General features: G+C 46.8%; 1 gene segment (V, D, J or C); it reads left to right on the forward strand.

The window, feature by feature from the left end:
* LOC141105824 (M1-specific T cell receptor beta chain-like) overlaps positions 1 to 5,345 on the forward strand; it is a 46,275-nt gene extending 40,930 nt beyond the window's left edge. Inside the window, 2 exon segments of the C gene segment in view lie at positions 1,921 to 2,027; positions 5,066 to 5,345. Coding sequence covers positions 1,921 to 2,027; positions 5,066 to 5,086 — 128 coding nt within the window.
* Positions 5,346 to 18,701: the final 13,356 nt, after the last annotated feature.

Raw genomic sequence — 18,701 nt, forward strand, 5'->3', positions numbered from 1 at the left:
GGGCCCCCAGGCAATCACAGATTATGGGGTCACACAGTATACACACACACACACAGTATACAATCACACAGTATACACATACATGTACACACAGTATACACAGACAGATGTAAAAAAAACACAGATTTATACATACTATCCCTGGTTTTACTGAGGCTGACAACCCTGATGGGGCCCCCTAGTGGCCCAGGGCCCTCGGGCAGTGCCCGAGTCGCTCAATGGTCAGTCCGCCCCTGCTCCTTGGAGATGTGATGCAAGTATCTCGGGAGGCTCCAGGACAAGGTATATGTCCTGAGCCAAGGTGGTGGCAGGTTCAATGAAGAATATTTAAAAAAAACAAGCTCAGGAAAAAAAAGCAAGGTTTCATTTGTGGGGGAAGTGTGTTTAAATAGAACTGACTCCCTTTTGGGAGTTAAATTCTAGAGGTGCACCGAATGGAAATTTTAGTGCTGAAACCGAAAATGCAGAATGCACTTGGCCCAAAACCGAAAATGACAGATTTAAAAAAATCTATTTATTTTGAAATATAAATGTATTATATTCAACTTTTTAATTAATATCACAAATGTAAATTTATGAATCTATTGTCGGTCATTATTGGCACCTTTTGCGCAAGAAACGCTCAAGAAAAAAGTATCCCTTTAAATTCTGTGTATGTCTTCACACTGGTTCCTTGCGCTTCACTGTGGTTTTAAAAATCCTGCTTGCTACATTTAGTCGGTTAAAAAAAACCCCGCACCTTCCTGTTAAAATGATTGAAAATGCAGCACAGCAATAACGCATCCATAACGCACCGTTGTTACGTTTTTAATGCGGTTTTTGAGTCACATGACCTATAAAAACACACGCCATAAGCACAGTAAAATTGTGGTAAAATCGTGGCAACATCACGTGCATCTTCGGTACCAATATCGGCACTTTTTTCTCTCATCAGCAAACTGTCGATAACACAATTTTTGCTTGGCCAATATATTTTGGTGCTTCTCTGTTAAATTCCACTTTAATAACTTGCATATTGTATAACAGATCCAGCACCTTGGGATATCCAGCAAAAAAAAATGTTGATGTAAAAAAACAAAAAAAAAAACTGCCCCTGCCCTATTCAAGCTAAACTTAGAAATAAAATGCAGATACCCAATGGAAACCATACTGTCCAAATTTCTTCTTGAACCTTGAACCCCCCCCCCAAACATAAAATTGGCCCCTCAGAAAGCCAGCAACATTATTGGTCTTTGAGGATGGTCATCAAAATTAATGGACCAATAAAAAGTCATGGAAGGCAGAAGGGGGGCAGGCCTAAATCAGACCTTGCAATAAATGGAAAAGTCCGCTCAAAGTTTCGGGGCCGTGCATCTGCATGGATGACACATTGGGAGCAGCAGATGTGTCCTTGCAACCACTGCATGCCAATTGACAGCAATGGGACTGTCTGGTAAGCACAGGCCTTACACTGGGTACAGATTCATATGCCCCAAGTGAAGAAGACCTTACACTCAGTGGTACCAGATGCCAAATAGAGAATAGAGTCCCTATCAGGGGCACAGAATATCAACATAGTAATGTTGACAGGTAGACCCCTAACTTGGTTCTCCAAATGATAAAAGCATTACTATAATCTGGAGGTCTTACTATGTGCCCCCATTACCTGCTCTCAAGGCAGGACTAGGAGATTAGGTTGGAGGAGAGTTAGGTGCAAATGCCAATGGGATTCATAGAAAGTCATTACCAATAGCAATGACTTATAATCTCCCTAGAACTGCCATGGTAATATGCACGTGTATGAAAAAGGTGGACGTATTAGTATGACAGGTGGGCTTAGAGGTATAGGACCCAACTGGTAGTGGTAATACACTTTTTTTTTTACTTTAAATCACAACCGGGGTTAAAGAAAAGCATTCCAATGTTTTCTTTTCTTTCCAGAGACTTACACCATGTACATAAACCAGGGGAAGATTTCCTATATCATGGTTCTGTTCAAGAGTGGTCTGTATGCTCTGATCGTCCTGGCTATCATCTGGAGGAGGAAGGTGAGTGTTGGGGAGATGACGGGCTTCTGATAAGTGTGCGGGACTTGTGAATCACCATTGTCTGGAAAGGAGAATGGTTTGTCTTGCCGATGAGTCAAAATAAAACCATCTCATGAGACAATAACAATTCTATGTTACCACCGCCTGTACTCTAGAAGAAGCCACAGAAATTAAAGTGCATGTACACCTGAAAATCTAATTTTCAGTATGTTTGGCATCATGTCTCACTGTACGCAGTTCTCCTCACAGTGTATGTAAACCCTTCGCTTATTTGCTCCCTTTTGGTCTGTTGAAAGAGTTGTGTTATAGCTGTACTATTTCTCTTAGTATGGCCCCTTTCACACCAGCAGACTGATTGGGTCCACCTGTCAGTTTTTTTAGGTGGACCCGATCAGACCACCCATTGTTCTCTATGGGGAGGCGGATGTCAGCGGACATGTGTCCGCTGACACCCACCGGGCATCCAACTCGATAAAATCCGCTGAAAACAGACGTATGGCGATACATACGTCCAGCGGATTGGATGACAATCAGATGGAAATGAACATGCAGTCCCTTTCTATCCAACCACCCCATAGAGAACAGCGGGGTGTGTCCATGTCCGCTCTGCTTATAGAAGCAGACAAAGACATGTCATCTGCCTGCTCATCGGGGATCAGCAGAGAGATCCCCCGCCAAGCAGGTGGATTCCACTTGGACAGATCCGCTCCATGTAAAAGGGGCCTACAGATGTTCTTTAAAACAGTTCTTCAGCCTTTTTGGAAAAACTAAAAATAAATGTCTGTATAAATACTGTAGCTGCTGACTTTTAATAAAAGGACACTTACCTGTCCAGGGATCCAGCGCCATGTTCACCCGAACCACTTTTATGCCGGTCTTCGGACTCTCGGCACCAGCATGTTTACTGTGGGAAGCCAGCTGTGACTCCTTGTGGCTTCACAGATGGCTGCCCACTGTGCATGCATGAGCCACGCTGCGCTTTGTGAATGGTCTTGCAGCCTTCTGGGACCTGTGACATGTCCCAGAAGGTTTCAGGGAGAGGGAGAACTTCTGGTTGATTGCGGCCAAAGTGGGAGCGGGTACTTGTCAAAAGTAGACTTCACACAGCGCAGCCAGGAACTCCTCTGATTTTCCGTTTCCCCCAACAAGTGGAAAAAGTAGAAGGGGGAGGGGGGGGCATAAAACGGAACTTACCCTTTAGGGTGAAGTTCCGTTTTAAAGTGTAAATGTATATTGCCGTATACAAGTCCATAATGTGGTAACTGCGTTCATTTTCTTTCTTTTAGGCCTCTATTTTTTTTACCTGGTAATCTTTCTAGTAACGCACTCCCTGTCCTAGGTGACAACACTCACTCGCTGCACTGTTTCTATGGAGTGTTGTCACCCTAGAACAAGAAGTATGTTAGGCTAAGTTCACACTTTCAAAAAACTCTAACTCTGACACTAATGCCCCGTACACACGGTCGGATTTTCTGACGGAAAATGTGTGATAGGACCTTGTTGTCGGAAAATTCCGACCGTGTGTGGGCTCCATCACACATTTTCCATCGGAATTTCCGACACACAAAGTTTGAGAGCTTGCTATAAAATTTTCCGACACCAAAATCCGTTGTCAGAAATTCCGATCGTGTGTACACAAATCCGACGGACAAAGTGCCACACATGCTCAGAATAAATTAAGAGACGAAAGCTATTGGCCACTGCCCCATTTATAGTCCCGACGTACATGCTTTACGTCACCGCATTCAGAACGATCGGATTTTCCGATAACTTTGTGTGACCCTGTGTATGCAAAACAAGTTTGAGCCAACATCCGTCGGAAAAAATCGATGGACTTTGTTGTCGGAATGTTCGATCAATGTCCGACCGTGTGTACGGGGCATTACACTAATCCATGCGCCTATAACATAAACGTACGTTTTTTATGTGCTTAAGGCACTTTAAAAAATGCACCCAGATGCCCTGCAAGTGATTTTATTTTATGAAGGTTTTTTTTTTTCACCTTACTGATATATGATAAAGTTTTTTTTTTCCCCCGTCTAGTCTAACAATTTAAAGTGGTTCTAAAGTCAGAAGGTTTTTTATCTTAATGCATTCTATGCATTAAGATAAAAGACCTTCTGTGTGCAGCAGCCCCCCTCCCCCCTAATACTTACCTGAGCCCCATCTCAAACCAGCGATGTTGCACGAGAGTCTTGGCTGTCCAGGACTCTCCCTCCTCATTGGCTGCGACAGCAGCGGGGCGCCATTGGTTCATGCTGCTGTCAATCACAGTCAGTGAGCTAATGAGGAGAGAGTAGGGGCCGGGCTGAGGCATGGCTCCGTGTCTGAATGGACACACCGAGCAGCGGCTCGACTTGGGTGCCCCCATAGCAAACTGCTTTATATGAGGGCACTCTGCAGGAGGGAGGGGCCAAGAGTACTGAAGAGGAGGATCTGGGCTGCCCTGTGCAAAACCGCTGCACAGAGCAGGTAAGTATTACATGTTTATTATTAAAAAAAACTGGTGACTAGGGATGAACTTGGGTTTGGTCTGAACCCGTAAGGAAACTGTCAGTATTGAGCCAATCACCTGCATGAAGGGGATTCCCCGCAACGTAGCTACAAGCAAAACAAAGGGATGAGGATGCTTGTAGCATCATTGACTAATGTGGCCAATGTGGCCATATTAAGTCTTCAATGCCATAATCATTCCCCGCCACCCCCAGTGGTACATCAGCTGTGAGATGGGGAATCCCCCACCCACAGGTGACTGCCCCAGTAATGACAGCTGCCTTCTGGGCTCGACAGAACGTAGGTGTGGACAAAACCAAGTCTCAGTCCTACTGGTGTCCAAACAGCAGCTCTTGGATCTGTGTGTCAAAACTTTGCTGTAGGTTCTGACTGGTCATTCTTTGGGCCAAGAAGAAGCTCCTAATGTCAAAGTATGGCGGTTCTGCTCCAAGCCCAGACTGGAACTTCAGAAATGCTGAGTTAGATTATTTTTTTTTGTGCAACAGAGATGGTATATTGACTTGTGTTTATGCTTCCTACTTTAGGTTCTCTCAGGATCTTGCTAGAGGATCACCCTGAGAATACAATTTTGATGCAGCTTCAATGCACAATGCACGCTTCACATGCAAAGTATATATGTTCAGCCTTACAAGGGAGTGAAGGTCAGCGGATCCAGAAAGATGCCTATGACCTAGGAGACACAATGACGGATCCAACATTGAAAACCCCTGGGGCTAAACAGCTGTGCAATTCTTCTTGTCGTCTGTGCTATTTATTGGTGTGCAATATTTACTTGTCAATAAATAAGAGTTTTCTGCATAAAAATTGTCTATTGGTTTTCTATATCTATTGTACATGCCAAGAGGTTAGAGCCGCCTTTCCTAACTTTTTAACCCCAGAGGAACCCTTAAAGTGTTACTAAACCTAGGACTCTGCATTCACTATATCTGGTCTCCCACAGTACACAGAACATGGAAATGCAATTATTTTAATTAATATAAACTGCTGAATATCTTTTCTCATCAGCAGTATATAACAATCTTGTGACTTCTATCAGTGCCTGGTTAAAGCTTTTAGGAGGAGGTTTCATTCTCCTCTGACTGTCCTATGAGGCTGCATGACCCCTGACCCTCTGTCTGGATAGTGCGTAACCCCTTAGGTTCCACAGTGAGTATAACAAGCATGCTTTACTGCATATAGAGACTGATTTTACTGTTGTGGGTTTAGTAACACTTTAAAGTAATTTTATAATAATGGCCAGAAAAGAACGAAAGAGAGGATTCCTTACTTTGCTGGTCAGAGGCAGTGCTAATTTTGACATCAGATTTCAATTTAGTTTTAGTCATAATCTTTTGACTAATATGCTATTTTAGTTTTAGTCATAACTTAGTGTTCTGAATTGTTTTAGTTTTAGTCGTATTTTAGTCAACTAAAATCTAATGAGTTTAGTTAACCACTTGACCTCTGAAAGGTTTGCCCCCCTTCCTGACCAGGCCATTTTTTACGATACGGCACTGCGTTGCTTTGACTGAGAATTGCGCAGACATGCAATGCTGTACAGAAATAAAATGTATGTATTTTTTTCCCAACAAATAGAGCTTTCTTTTGGTGGTATTTGATCACCTATGCATTTTTAATTTTTTGCGCTACAAACAAAAAAGGAAGACAATTTAAAAAAATCTATATTTTTTTTTTCTGCTATAAAACATATACAATAAAAAAATGTTGAAAATCAAATTTCTTCATAAATTTAGGTCAATATGTATTTTGCTACATGTCTTTGGTATAAAAAAAAATCTCAACAAGCATATACTGATTGGTTTACGTGAATGTTATAGGGTCTACAAACTATGGTATATATTTATGATTTTTTTTTTTTTTTTTAATACTAATCAGAGGGACTACGATATTGCAGCAGGCAATCGGAAATTACCTGACACTTTTGACACTTTGTAGGAACCAGTGACACTAATGCAGTGATCAATGCTAAAAATATGCACTGCCACTGTACTAGGGTGCCCACGTGTCCCAGATTGCCCGGGACAATCCCGCAATTAGCAGGTCTGTCCCGGGTCCCGGGCACCTTCATTCCGAGACAATACAGTGTCCCGCCATAGCGCTGGCGCTCGCTTCGCCTCCAGCTCCACCTGAGACTCTGGCCACTGGTTGCCTACCAAACAGTGACCTCACAGCCGTGACTCTTCCCAGCATGCAAAGCGGAGGAGAAGTTAACTTTCTCCTCCTCCATGTCTAACACTCTCCAGTCTCCACCAGGACACCTGCACTGCACTGTCTCCACCAGAACACCTGCACTGCAATCTGGGTTAGGATCTCTGTGGCTCTGCCCCTGGCTGTATCCATGCCTCATACCGCAGAGCGCGCCGAAGCCGCCTCCCCCTCCTTGGCTGTTTACATGTACACAGGAGAAGGAGGAGGGACACTGATCTGAGGTCTGTTGTTAAGCCTATATTATTATATGTATATAGATGGACTGAGGAGGGGGACAGGGACAGTGATCAGGAAAAAGGTAAAAAGCGCCCCCCCAGCACATTACCGACCCCCACCTCTCTACTAGCACAAGTGGAAGGGGAGGGGGTCAGTACTGTGGGGGGGTCTGTACTCAGTGGGGGGTCTGTACTGAGGGAAGTGGGTCAGTACTGTGCGGGGGTCTGTACTTAGTGGGGGGGTCTGTACTGGGGGGAGGGGGGTTAGTACTGTGGGGGGGTCTGTACATAGTGGGGGTCTGTACTGAGGGGGATCCATACTGAGGGGGAGTCCGTACTGAGGGAGGGGGGTCTATACTTAGTGGAGAGGGGGTCTGTACTGAGGGAGGGGGATCTATACTTAGTGGAGAGGGGGGTCCGTACTGAGGGAGGGGGGGTCTATACTTAGTGGAGGGGGGTACATACTGAGGGAGGGGGGTCTATACTTAGTAGAGGGGGTTACGTACTGAGGGAGGGGGTCAATAAATAGTGGAGAGGGGGTACGTACTGAGGTAGGGGGGTCTATACTTACTAGAGACAGGGGTACGTACTGAGAGAGGGGGGTCTATACTTAGTGGAGAGGGGGTCTGTCCTGAGGGAGGGGGGTCTATACTTAGTGGAGAGGGGGTCTGTACTGAGGGAGGGGGGTCTATACCTAGTGGAGGGGGTACGTACTGAGGGAGGGGGGTCTATACTTAGTGGAGGGGGTACGTACTAAGGGAGGGGGGTCTATACTTAGTGGAGGGGGTATGTTTTGAGGGAGGGGGTCTATACTTAGTGGAGAGGGGGGTATGTACTGAGTGAGGGGGTCTATACTTAGTGGAGAGGGGGGTCAGTACTGAGGGAGGGGGGTCTATACTTAGTGGAGAGGGGGGTATGTACTGAGGCAGGGGATCTATACTTAGTGGAGAGGGGGGTCCGTGCTGACCGAGGGAGGTCTATACTTAGTGGAGGGGGTATGTACTAAGGGAGAAGGGTTTATACTTAGTGGAGGGAGGGTATGTACTGAGGGAGGGGAGTCTATACTTAGTGGAGGGGGGTACATAGTGAGGGGGGTCTATACTTAGTGGAGAGGGGGGTCAGTACTGAGGGAGGGGGGTCTATACTTAGTGGAGAGGGGGGTACGTACTGAGGGAGGGGGTCTATACTTAGTGAAGGGGGGGTCCATACTGACCGAGGGAGGTCTATACTTAGTGGAGGGGGTATGTACTAAGGGAGAAGGGTTTATACTTAGTGGAGGGAGGGTACGTACTGAGGGAGGGGAGTCTATACTTAGTGGAGGGGGGTACATACTAAGCGAGGGGGGTCTATACTTAGTGGAGAGGGGGGTCCGTACTGAGGGAGGGGGGTCTATACTTAGTGGAGAGGGGGATACGTACTGAGGGAGGGGGTCTATACTTAGTGGAGAGGGGGGTATGTACTGAGGGAGGGGGGGTCTATACTTAGTGGAGAGGGGGGTCCGTACTGAGGGAGGGGGTCTATACTTAGTGGAGAGGGGGGTACGTACTGAGTGAGGGGGTCTATACTTAGTGGATGGGGGGTACGTACTGAGGGAGGGGGGTCTATACTAAGTGGAGAGGGGGGTCCGTACTGAGGGAGGGGGTCTATACTTAGTGGAGAGGGGAGTATACGTACTGAAGGAGGGGGTCTATACTTAATGTAATAATAGAAATACATTTCAAGCATGGTGTTGGGATGATATAAGTGATGATATAAGCAGGGTGTTGGTGTTGGGATGATATAAGTGCTAAAACCAGCCATTCACCCAACAAATCACACGCCGCCGAAATCCTATCAACCCCGAGACTACATTCAATACAAACCCCCCCTGGTCCTTGGAAAAATTGTCCCTGAATGGCAGTTTGGAAATGTGGTCACCCTACACTGGCTGTGAAGGGGTTAAACATCTAGGGCAATCAAAGGGTTAACTGTGTGCCTAGCTGGTGTTTATGTGTACTGTGTGAGGTGCTTTTACTAGGGAAAGTAATGGAATCCATCCCCCCCCCCCCCTTGTCAGAATATAAACCTGCCTTGTTTACAGATCTCAGTCCTGTGCGTTTTACCCATGATCGGCAGGTGCTGGCAGACATCTAGTGCCCAGCACCCATAGACCAGCTTCCGCTGTGATCACAGTTAATCACAGTGGAAGTGGGCTGCTGCCGGCGTGCATGCACTCAATAGGCGGAAGTGCAGGATCACGTATGTATATATATATTTATGGTCGGAGCCCTCTGTCCGGAGACATATGAACCACATAAACACATCACAAGACTAACAACATAAAGTAGACCTAAAGTGTGCCCTGGTCTGCTGGACGGTATGCCAAGAGAGGGGCGCATACCCTAAGAAAGTAAATGGATGTTTCTGTAGAGAAATTGTTTTAAGAGAAGTACCCTGAGAAGGGGAATGGGTGGGTGGGTACCGCGCACTGGAACCGACACAGACCATCATGAGTGGTCTGCTTAAATACCCCCCGGGCTCCTCCCATAATTTCAGGCCAACATACTGGCCTTCCTATTTATGGTCGGAGCCCTATGTCCAGAGAAATATGAACCACATAAACATGTCACAAGACTAACAACATAAAGTAGACCTGAAGTGTGCCCTGGTCTGCTGGAAGGTATGCCAAGAGAAGGGCGCAAAAGACTCGGTTAGGGAGGTAATTATTTATTTAAGTTTAATAACATACTACAGGGCAAGCTTGCTGAAGGCTCGTGACATTTCTGCTTGTGGATTGGGGATGTATAGAGCGAAGCAAGTGGATTTCCACCTGCCCATCTTTTTGATGACGTGGTCCGGGACCCCGTTTTGTGAGGCTGCTGATGCTGCTTCAATATGGAAAGAATGTCCAGAAAATCGGCCAGGGTCAAGGCCTAAGTAACGCAAAAGAATCCTGACATGTCTAGTGAACTGGTTGCTACTTAGAGGGCTAGTAGGGAACGGTAGTAATGGCTGTCCTCCATGAGGTCGGACAGATGAGCTAATAACTGGTCTAGAATGGCCATGGGGCACCAGGCGTTGCGAGTCTGGAAAAGTTTGATATCTACCCATACCGGACTGTTGTGTTTTGGACACCATGAGGTGCCGGAGGAAGTAACTCTGGTGGCGTGTCAGGTGGCATGTACGTTACATCTTACAACTGTGGCCGGTGACTGTGAATTCGCTGGGGCGTAAGAAGCCGTAGAAAGCCAGGTAGATGGCTGCTTGAATGACCAGGCTGGATAATAACCCAAAGGGGGAACGTGACAGGATGGTAGACATATCTTGGAATATGGCGCTGGTCGCAGATAAGCGTTTACTACTGATTTGGGGTTAGTTGCCTGTGAATACCGCGCAGGATGGTCTTGACCGCATGGGCGGCGAACAAAGATGGTTTGGTAGGATCTTGTAAGGAGATGAAATGCTGGATGCCAGCTAAGTAGAGTCTAATATTATTGTGTGACAATGCCAACTGCGTGTGGCAGTATGATAAGAAGGCCAGATTGTGGTGGAGATCTCCTGATACTGCCCCAGGGTTTGAGGCTAGGAACCTGTCATAGATCTTCCAGGCAGTACGGTAGGCCTTCGGGGTGTTGTGAGATAATGATAGATTAATAAGGCAGGTAGCATCGTGAAGGTGTTGTTTCAATCCAAGGTTAGCTGCGACCAATGTGGGATAAGAGACATGGTCGAGTCAGTTCCAGGTTCATGCGAAAAAAATGATGCAAAGTTAAAACGGGGTAGTGCGTCGGCCAGAGTATTGCATTTGCCTGGGATGTAGACGCAGAGGACATTAAATTGGTGCTGTTGGGATAGTTGCACCAGCCTGCGCAGGAAGGCCATGATGGCCAGCGACTTGGACCTGCTTTTATTTACAATATAGGCTGTGGCTTGGTTGTCTGTGGCAAACGTCACTGTTTGTCCTGCCCAGGTGCTGCCCCAGACTTGAGCTGCTGCAACAATGGGGTGAAGCTCGAACAAAGAGGAGGACTGACTGTACCCGGGAATCAAGAGGATTTCTGGTGGCCATGGCCCTGCAAACCAAAGATGGCCAAAAATTGCCACAAAGACTGTGGAGGCTGCAGCGTCCGTGACTACCTGAGGTGAAGAGGGAGATGCTGACGGATGAACATTGATATGCCATTCCAGTTCGTGAGAAATTCGTCCCACGTGGACAGATCAGCTATTGCTGGCACATCTAATTTAAGGATTTAGTCAGGGTCTTGTACCTGGGAGAGAAACACTAAGAGGCGTGAGATAAAGGATCACCCCGAGTCTGGCTGCTGCATTAGCTGAAAATGACCGGTGACAGCCATAGAATGAGCACCCTGCGTACTTGTGACCTAGATCCACTACTGCATGCAGATACGTGTCCAGTTCTTCCCTCCTGTTGGGGTTGCCATGCATAGCACATCTCTGACCATCCCCAAGGCCAGCACAAACTCTGTGATGGTGAGCTTGCGATTAAGTCTAGGGTTTTTGGCCTTCAGGACGACGGAGACGTCTCCCCACAAATATGACTTGTTTTCGGCCAAGTCGTGTACTGATATGAGGAGGGATGCTAAGTTAATGTCATTGCCGTCCAAGATGTCCTTCCTGATGCCCTGCTGGGACAAGGTGCGCAGGGAAGACAGTGGTGCAGATGTCAGGCGTACCTGTAAGTGAAGGCATGGGGATGACGGTGGTGACTGGAGCTCGGAGGGGCGCAGCTGGGTGTACCTTCAGGGCTCCCACTCTGGCCTGTACGTCGGTGACTGCTGTTGACAGTGTGGTCACCAAGGAGTGCAGCTGAGTAGTCGCTGAGAAAATAGACTGCAGTGATGCCTGGGTGCCTGGTAGGGCTGCCACTGGCGGTGGAAACAGCAGCCTAAAAAGCTCGGCTTTCCTAGCTGAAGCAGGGTAGGAAGTACTCCTGCGACGCAGTTCTGCTGTGAGCTTGGCATATGGTCCAAGCTCTGTGAGACTGCGAGCCTCCGCTTGCTGAGCCCGCAAAGGGTGACGGCAGGGCGGAGGCAAAGTCATCGCTGATGGCCTGCGACATGGCGTCAGCTAAAAACAAGGAGGGGATATGCATATGTTTAAGGTAAGTTGCAAAGGTAGGAGGGGATAGATGCGTTTGGGTAGATAAGATGGAAAGGCAGAAGGAAAACAAGAAGGACAGGACAAGGAACGACAGGCATAGTGACAGCTAGTTTGCGTGCGAGCGCCGTTGAGTGTGACTTTAGAAAACTCAAAAGAATACGTGACAACCGAGGTGAGCCAGGAGGTGACTGGCTAGGGAACCGATAGCTCAGGTGTCCGTCTGTGCTTGGCACAGACTAATGAACCAGAGCCCCCTAGGGCAGACTGGGGCGGGTAGCTGAAGTCTGGTATTCTAAGTAGGAATGTTGCGATCTGTAGTTTATTGATGCATGTTCGGTCTGCTAACGCTTGCACTGCCAGCAAGCTGGACGTTAGGTGACCTTGTCTGCGTGGTGAAGGATCTCGCTTCAAAAACAGAGTGAAGTGCACAGAAGTATGTGATAGTTACTAGTGCCTCAGGAGCAAGTCAAATTGTGTATGTGAAGTAAAAATATGTTGTGAAAAGAGTGTTTAGGAGAAACAAGGGATCCCTTTGAACTACACACCTGACTTGATGCCCTAGTTGTGAAGTCTTGGTTGGGGTTGAGAACCAGTGTTGCCAACCGCCAGTATTTTTACTGGCAGCCAGTAAAAAAATGGGCACTTTTCTCCTGCCAGTAAATGCCAGTGAAAGGAAAAGGTTGCCAGTAAAAAATATGACTGTGACGCTTGGCCGAGACCATCCGAGTGGCTGCTACAGTGTGTTCGGACTGTGCCGGCAGTGTGTTATGTGAAATCATGGTGCAAGGGAACGGAACAGCTGGAGCCTCATGTGCAGGTCTGCAGGACGGGAGGAAGGCAAGCCAGGAGTGGACTGAAGGAACCACCTGGCATAGATAGAGAGGGTCACTGTGACTCAGGAGGGGATGTGTCATGCCGGTGAGGTGCCATCATCATCTGTGCTGCTGCACACTGCTATCAGTGTCACTGTGAGAGTCAATTTCATGTGTGTGCCGCCCATTGTAATTTCGTGCCCTCTCGATTCCTGTCCCTGTGCTACTTAATTACTATATCGAAAATAAAATAAGAAATATGTTTTTGCCTTAATATCTACCTTAAATCACTTTGCTAATTTCATATTGTAATTGTTTGTAGCCTAAATACTGAAATTTGCACTTAAAACGGTCATTTTGTAACTTTTGGAATACGCCAGTAAAAACTTGACCATGCCAGTAAATTTTGTGTGTCGTGTCAGTAAATTTCAATCTGATAGGTTGGCAACACTGTCGAGAACTGGGTTGACCGGGAACCTGTAGTAAGGTGACATAGGAAGTTTGTATTGTAAGTACCACTGTATTCGTATCAGCGATGCGACCAGTTCGAACCGGTCTGGCGTGTGAGCACCGGTGGGGTTTGTTTTGTGAAGGATCCGAATCGTTGAGGCGGTGATGCGACTGGACTCAGATCAGTTGGTGAAGTTCCTATTGCTGGGGATCTGAATCGTAAGTAGCACTGTATTCGTATCAGCGATGCATATAGTTTAAACCGGGCTGGGGTGTGAGCACCGGTGGGGTTTGTTTTGTGAAGGATCCGAATCGTTGAGCCGGTGATGCGACTGGACTCGGATCGGTTGGTGAAGTTTGTATTTCCGAGGATCCGAATCGTTGCACCGATGATGCGACTAGTTTCGGATCGGCTGTTGGTGTTTTGTAGGGCCGAGGATCCGAATTGTTGCGCCGATGATGCAACAAGACTCCGATTGGCTGTATGGTGTGAGTATGCTTGTAGGAGGTGTCGTAGGAGGTGTAGTATTTTAGGGTGAAAGGATTTGGGACATACACCACTGATGCAATTTGATTTGGAAGCGGCTGTAGTGTGAGTGGGTTACGTGATTCGTAACGTTCGTGCCTCCTAGGCAGCTAGAAACGAATGGTCCAGAGCAGAGGGCTGCCTTGAGTCACGACTGGGCTCGAATGAGGTACAAATCCCAACGAACGCATACGAATACATCCGAATGATATGGTGCAATTACTACGAAGCAGTGAGAATGAGGCAAGGGACTTACAACATGAGGTGGCGACAGTTTTACGAAATGGGGAACATGATAGACAATGGTTTGAACGTAGATGTCTGCTACGAATCAGTTTGTAAAGAGAGATGACTCTGATACGAATTGGTTATAAATGTATAAAACTAATCTGGTACGAACCGGTAGTAAGAAGTGTTAAATGTATCTGATACTTTGAAGTTTGTATTGCTGAGGATCCGAATCATTGCGCCGATCATGCGACTAGACTCGGATTGGCTGTGGATGTAAGGTGACCAGGGAGCTTGTGTGCCAGATCTGAATCGTTGCGCCGATGATATGACTAGACTCGGATCGACTGACGGTGATGGTGGTTGAAGGGGCTTGCTTTGCCGAGGATCCGAATCATAGAGCCGATGCTGCGACTTGATTCGGATCGGCTGTTTGGTGAGTGCTTGGCATCCAGTAGGAGGTGTAGGGCATCAGTTAGGTGAAGTGAGTGTTCCATAGGAGGTGTAGGTGGTCAGTAGGTGGAGTGGGGGTTTAGTAGGAGGTGTGGTGTTGTGGTGTTTGGGACGCAGGTTCGGGACCATGCGCCAGTGATGTGACCTGATTCGTAAGTGGCTTCACGTGCTATTCGTATACTTTGTATCGCCTAGTCGGCTAGATACGAATGGTGCCGATCGGACGGCTACCATGAGTCGTTACGTCGCAGCAGCGACTGGACTCGAATGAGGAACAGAGCTAGGCAGTAAGTATGAATACATGCTAATGAGATAGTAAGACCTACGAAGCCGTTGGGGGCGGTTTACGAAGGGGAACATGATAACCAACGATTCGGTAGGAACGGTAACAATAAGTCCTACCTGCGACAGCGAGCATGGAACGGTCGACAAAAACTTACGAACGGGGAACTCCAACACCCTGGGTCTCGAAAGCACCAAATCACAGACACGCAGTGAGTTGGCAGAGTCGGCCTGGTGACGTAATACCGCGCACTGGAACCGACACAGACCATTATGGGTGGTCTGCTTAATTGCCCCCCGGGCTCCTCCCATAATTTCAGGCCATAATACTGGCCTTCCTATATATGTGATCTTGCACAGTAGGCCCCGCCCTGTTACAGTAAACCTGCTAAAGGGCGGTCCGGAGGTGGTTAATTCCCGGTTCGCACTGGTGCGATGCAGGAAACCCTGTTCCCGCATCGCACCTGAATCGTACACTGGTTCACACTGACATCTGTGAACCACTGGGAGTGTCAATGTAAAGTTAACGACACCCCCAAATTGGTTCACAGATCGCAGTGTGAACTATGAAATGGTACAGGAATCGCATTGCATGGGTGTGAACACCCATGCGATCCGATTCCAGTGCAGACCAAAAAAGGGTCCTGCACCATTTTGAAGCGAATGCGATGCGATTTTTGCCATACGGTTTGTATGGCTGAATTTGCATCTCACAGACATCGCATATGATGTGCACAGCATGGCGGTGCCAATCACATGCGATGTCTGATCACTCCAGTGTGAACCCAGTCTAAATTGTAATGCATTTTTTAGGCATTTCTCTAGAATTGCCAAACTCATTATATACTCCTGGAGTAAAAAAAAGAAACAGATTATTATTTATGGTATTAAGGTTTGAACATGAACTACAGACACAGATTTAGCCGTTGTGATATATATAACGTCTTTATAAATAAAAACAATTTCATAAACAGACAAAAATATTGCTTTTTGATAAACAGACGTACAACGTTAAAATATATTTTAAAAAATCTCTATTGGCTGTAATGCCCTTGCACATATTACCTGAATATATTAAAACATTAAGCCCGGGTTCCCACTATAGTGAACACAGACATGTGATTGCATGTGATTCGCACCCGCACTGTGATGCCGATCACATTCGATGTCTGTGCAATGCGAGTTCCGCCATACAGTTGTATGGCGGAACTTGCACTGGATTCGCATAAAAAAGGTGCAGGGACTTTTTTTTTCCGGCACTGGAATGGGATTGCATGTGTGTTCTCACCCATGTGATCCGATTCCTGTCCGAATCCACAGTTCACACTGCAATTTGTGGACCGTTCTGGGGGTGTCATTAACATTGTATTCACACCCGCAGCAGTTCGCAGAGGACAGTGTGAAACTTCTGCGAGTCCGATGCGATGCGGGAACCGGCACTGGAATCGTGCTGGTTCCCGCATCGCTACAGTGTGAACCTATGCTAAATATTAACCACTTAACGACTGCCCACTGCAGATATACTGCAACAGGGCGGCCACGGATTGGTCACCGGCACCCAATGATCAGCTCCGGACATCACCGAAGAGAGCCCTGTGTAGGTAAACAAACTGACAGCAGCAATGTGCTTTTGTTTTCTCCCTGTAAAGCACATTGCTTAGTAAATACAGCACCCACAGTAACACATGTTGGCCACACATTTAACCCTTTGAGCGCCCCTGATGTTAACCCCTTCCCAGCCAGTGTCATTAGTACAGTGACAGTGCATATTTTTAGCAACTGGTAACTGGTTCCCAAAAAAGTGTCAAAAGTCTGTTAGTGTCCGACTTGTCCGCCACAATATCGCAGTCCCGCTATGAGTCGCTGATCGCAGGCGTTACTGGTAAAAATAAATAAAAATTCCATAAATCTATCCCATAGTTTGTAGACGCTATAACTTTTGAGCAAACCAATCAATATACACTTATTGGGGTTTTTTTTTACCAAAAACATGTAGCAGAATACATATTGGCCTAAATTGATGAAGACATTTTTTTACATTTTTTTATTGGATGTGTTTTATAGCAGAAAGTAAAAAATATTGTTTTTTATTTTTAAATTGTTGTTTTTTTTTGTTTATCGTGCAAAAGATAAAAACCACAGGTGAGGTGATCAAATACCACCAAAAGGAAAAAAGGACAGTTTTATTTAGGCACAGCATTGCACGACCGTGCAATTGTCAGTTACAGTATTCATATATGCGTACCAGAATGTAAACAGAGCTGTGCCAATAGGCGCACAATTACCAGCGGCTAACAGAAGGCTTCCGATTTCTACTAAACACATTATCAGAAACCCCGCCCCACCTCCTGGCATCAGAAACCTTTTAAAGGGCGCCGGCGTTAAGAGGTTAAAGGGGTTGTAAAGGTAAAAGTTATTTTCGCCTTAATGCATTCTATGCATTAAGGTGAAAAAATATCTGACAATACCGGCCCCCCCAGCCCCCCCGTTTCACTTACCTGACCCGTCAAAAGTCCTGCGCTCGCCCCCGACATCCTCTTCGTCGCTCAGCTTGGCCGTTGATTGGCTAGAGTGGATGGATTGAAAGCAGCGCAGTCATTGGCTCGCGCTGCTGTCAATCACATCCAATGACGCGGCGCGCCGGGGGGCGGGGCCGAGTGATACAGTGAGCGGCTATGGCCGCCAGCTGTATCACGGGAGCGCGCCCGCAAGCACTCAGCACCATGCGAGGGAGCTCACATGAAAGTGTTGAGTCCTTGCGGGGGGAGATGAGACAGCCGCTGAGGGACCCCAGAAGACCAGGTTCGGAGCCACTCTGTGCAAAACGAGCTGCACAGTGGAGGTAAGTATAACATGTTTGTTATTTAAAAAAAAAAAAAAATGTATCCTTTAACCACTTGACATCCACGCTATGGCCGAATGACGGCCACAGCGCGGACCCGTATTTCCGGGACGGCCTCCCCTGTGCATGCGCCCTCGGGTGATCACCGATCCGGTCCCGGCCCCTTACCATGTGATCAGCTGTCAGCTAATGGCAGCTGATCACATGATGTAAACAAAAGATCGGTAATCGTTTTTTTTTTCTACTCACGCTAATAGCATGAGTAGAAAAAAAAGCCAATCACCGGCTCAGCTGCAAGGGACATCGGTCCCGAAGTGGAAGAGGCACATCTGCCTCATCTGTGTCACCTGCCATTGCCACCTAACAGTGCCCACAGTGCCACCTATCAATGCCCACAAGTGCCACCTATCAATGCCCACAAGTGCCACCTATCAATGCCCACCAGTAGTGCCAATCAGTGCCACCTAGCAGTGCTGCCTATCAGTGTAACTGATCAGTGCCCATTATTGCCACCCATCAGTGCCCATCACTGCCACCCATCAGTGCCCATCACTGCCATCTATTGGTGCCCATCAGTGCCGCCTCATCAGCGTACATCAATGAAGGAGAAAAATTACTTGTTTTAAATTTTTTATAACAAAATATAAATTTTTTTTTTTAATTCAGTCTTTTTACATTTTTTTAATCGCAGAGGTGATCAAATACCACCAAAAGAAAGCTCTATTTGTGGGGAAAAAATGATAAAAATTTCATTTGGGTACAGTGTTGTATGACCGCGCAATTGTCATTCAAAGTGCATCAGTGCTGAAAGCCTAAAATTGGTCTGGATAGGAGGGGGGTTTAAGTGCCCAGTAAGCAAGTGGTTAATGCTGGTCAGAGGAGAAATTCCCCCTTACCTTGGTGCCCCCTTACCTTGGTGTCCCTTACTTAAATGTCCCTTTACATTGGTGTCCTCTTACCTTGGTGTCCCTTACTTTGATGTCCTTTTACATTGGTGTCCCCTACCTTGGTGTCCCTTACTTTGATGTCCCCTTAACATTGTTG

Source organism: Aquarana catesbeiana, linkage group LG08 (assembly GCF_042186555.1).
Source record: "Aquarana catesbeiana isolate 2022-GZ linkage group LG08, ASM4218655v1, whole genome shotgun sequence".
Classification (NCBI taxonomy): Eukaryota; Metazoa; Chordata; class Amphibia; order Anura; family Ranidae; genus Aquarana; species Aquarana catesbeiana.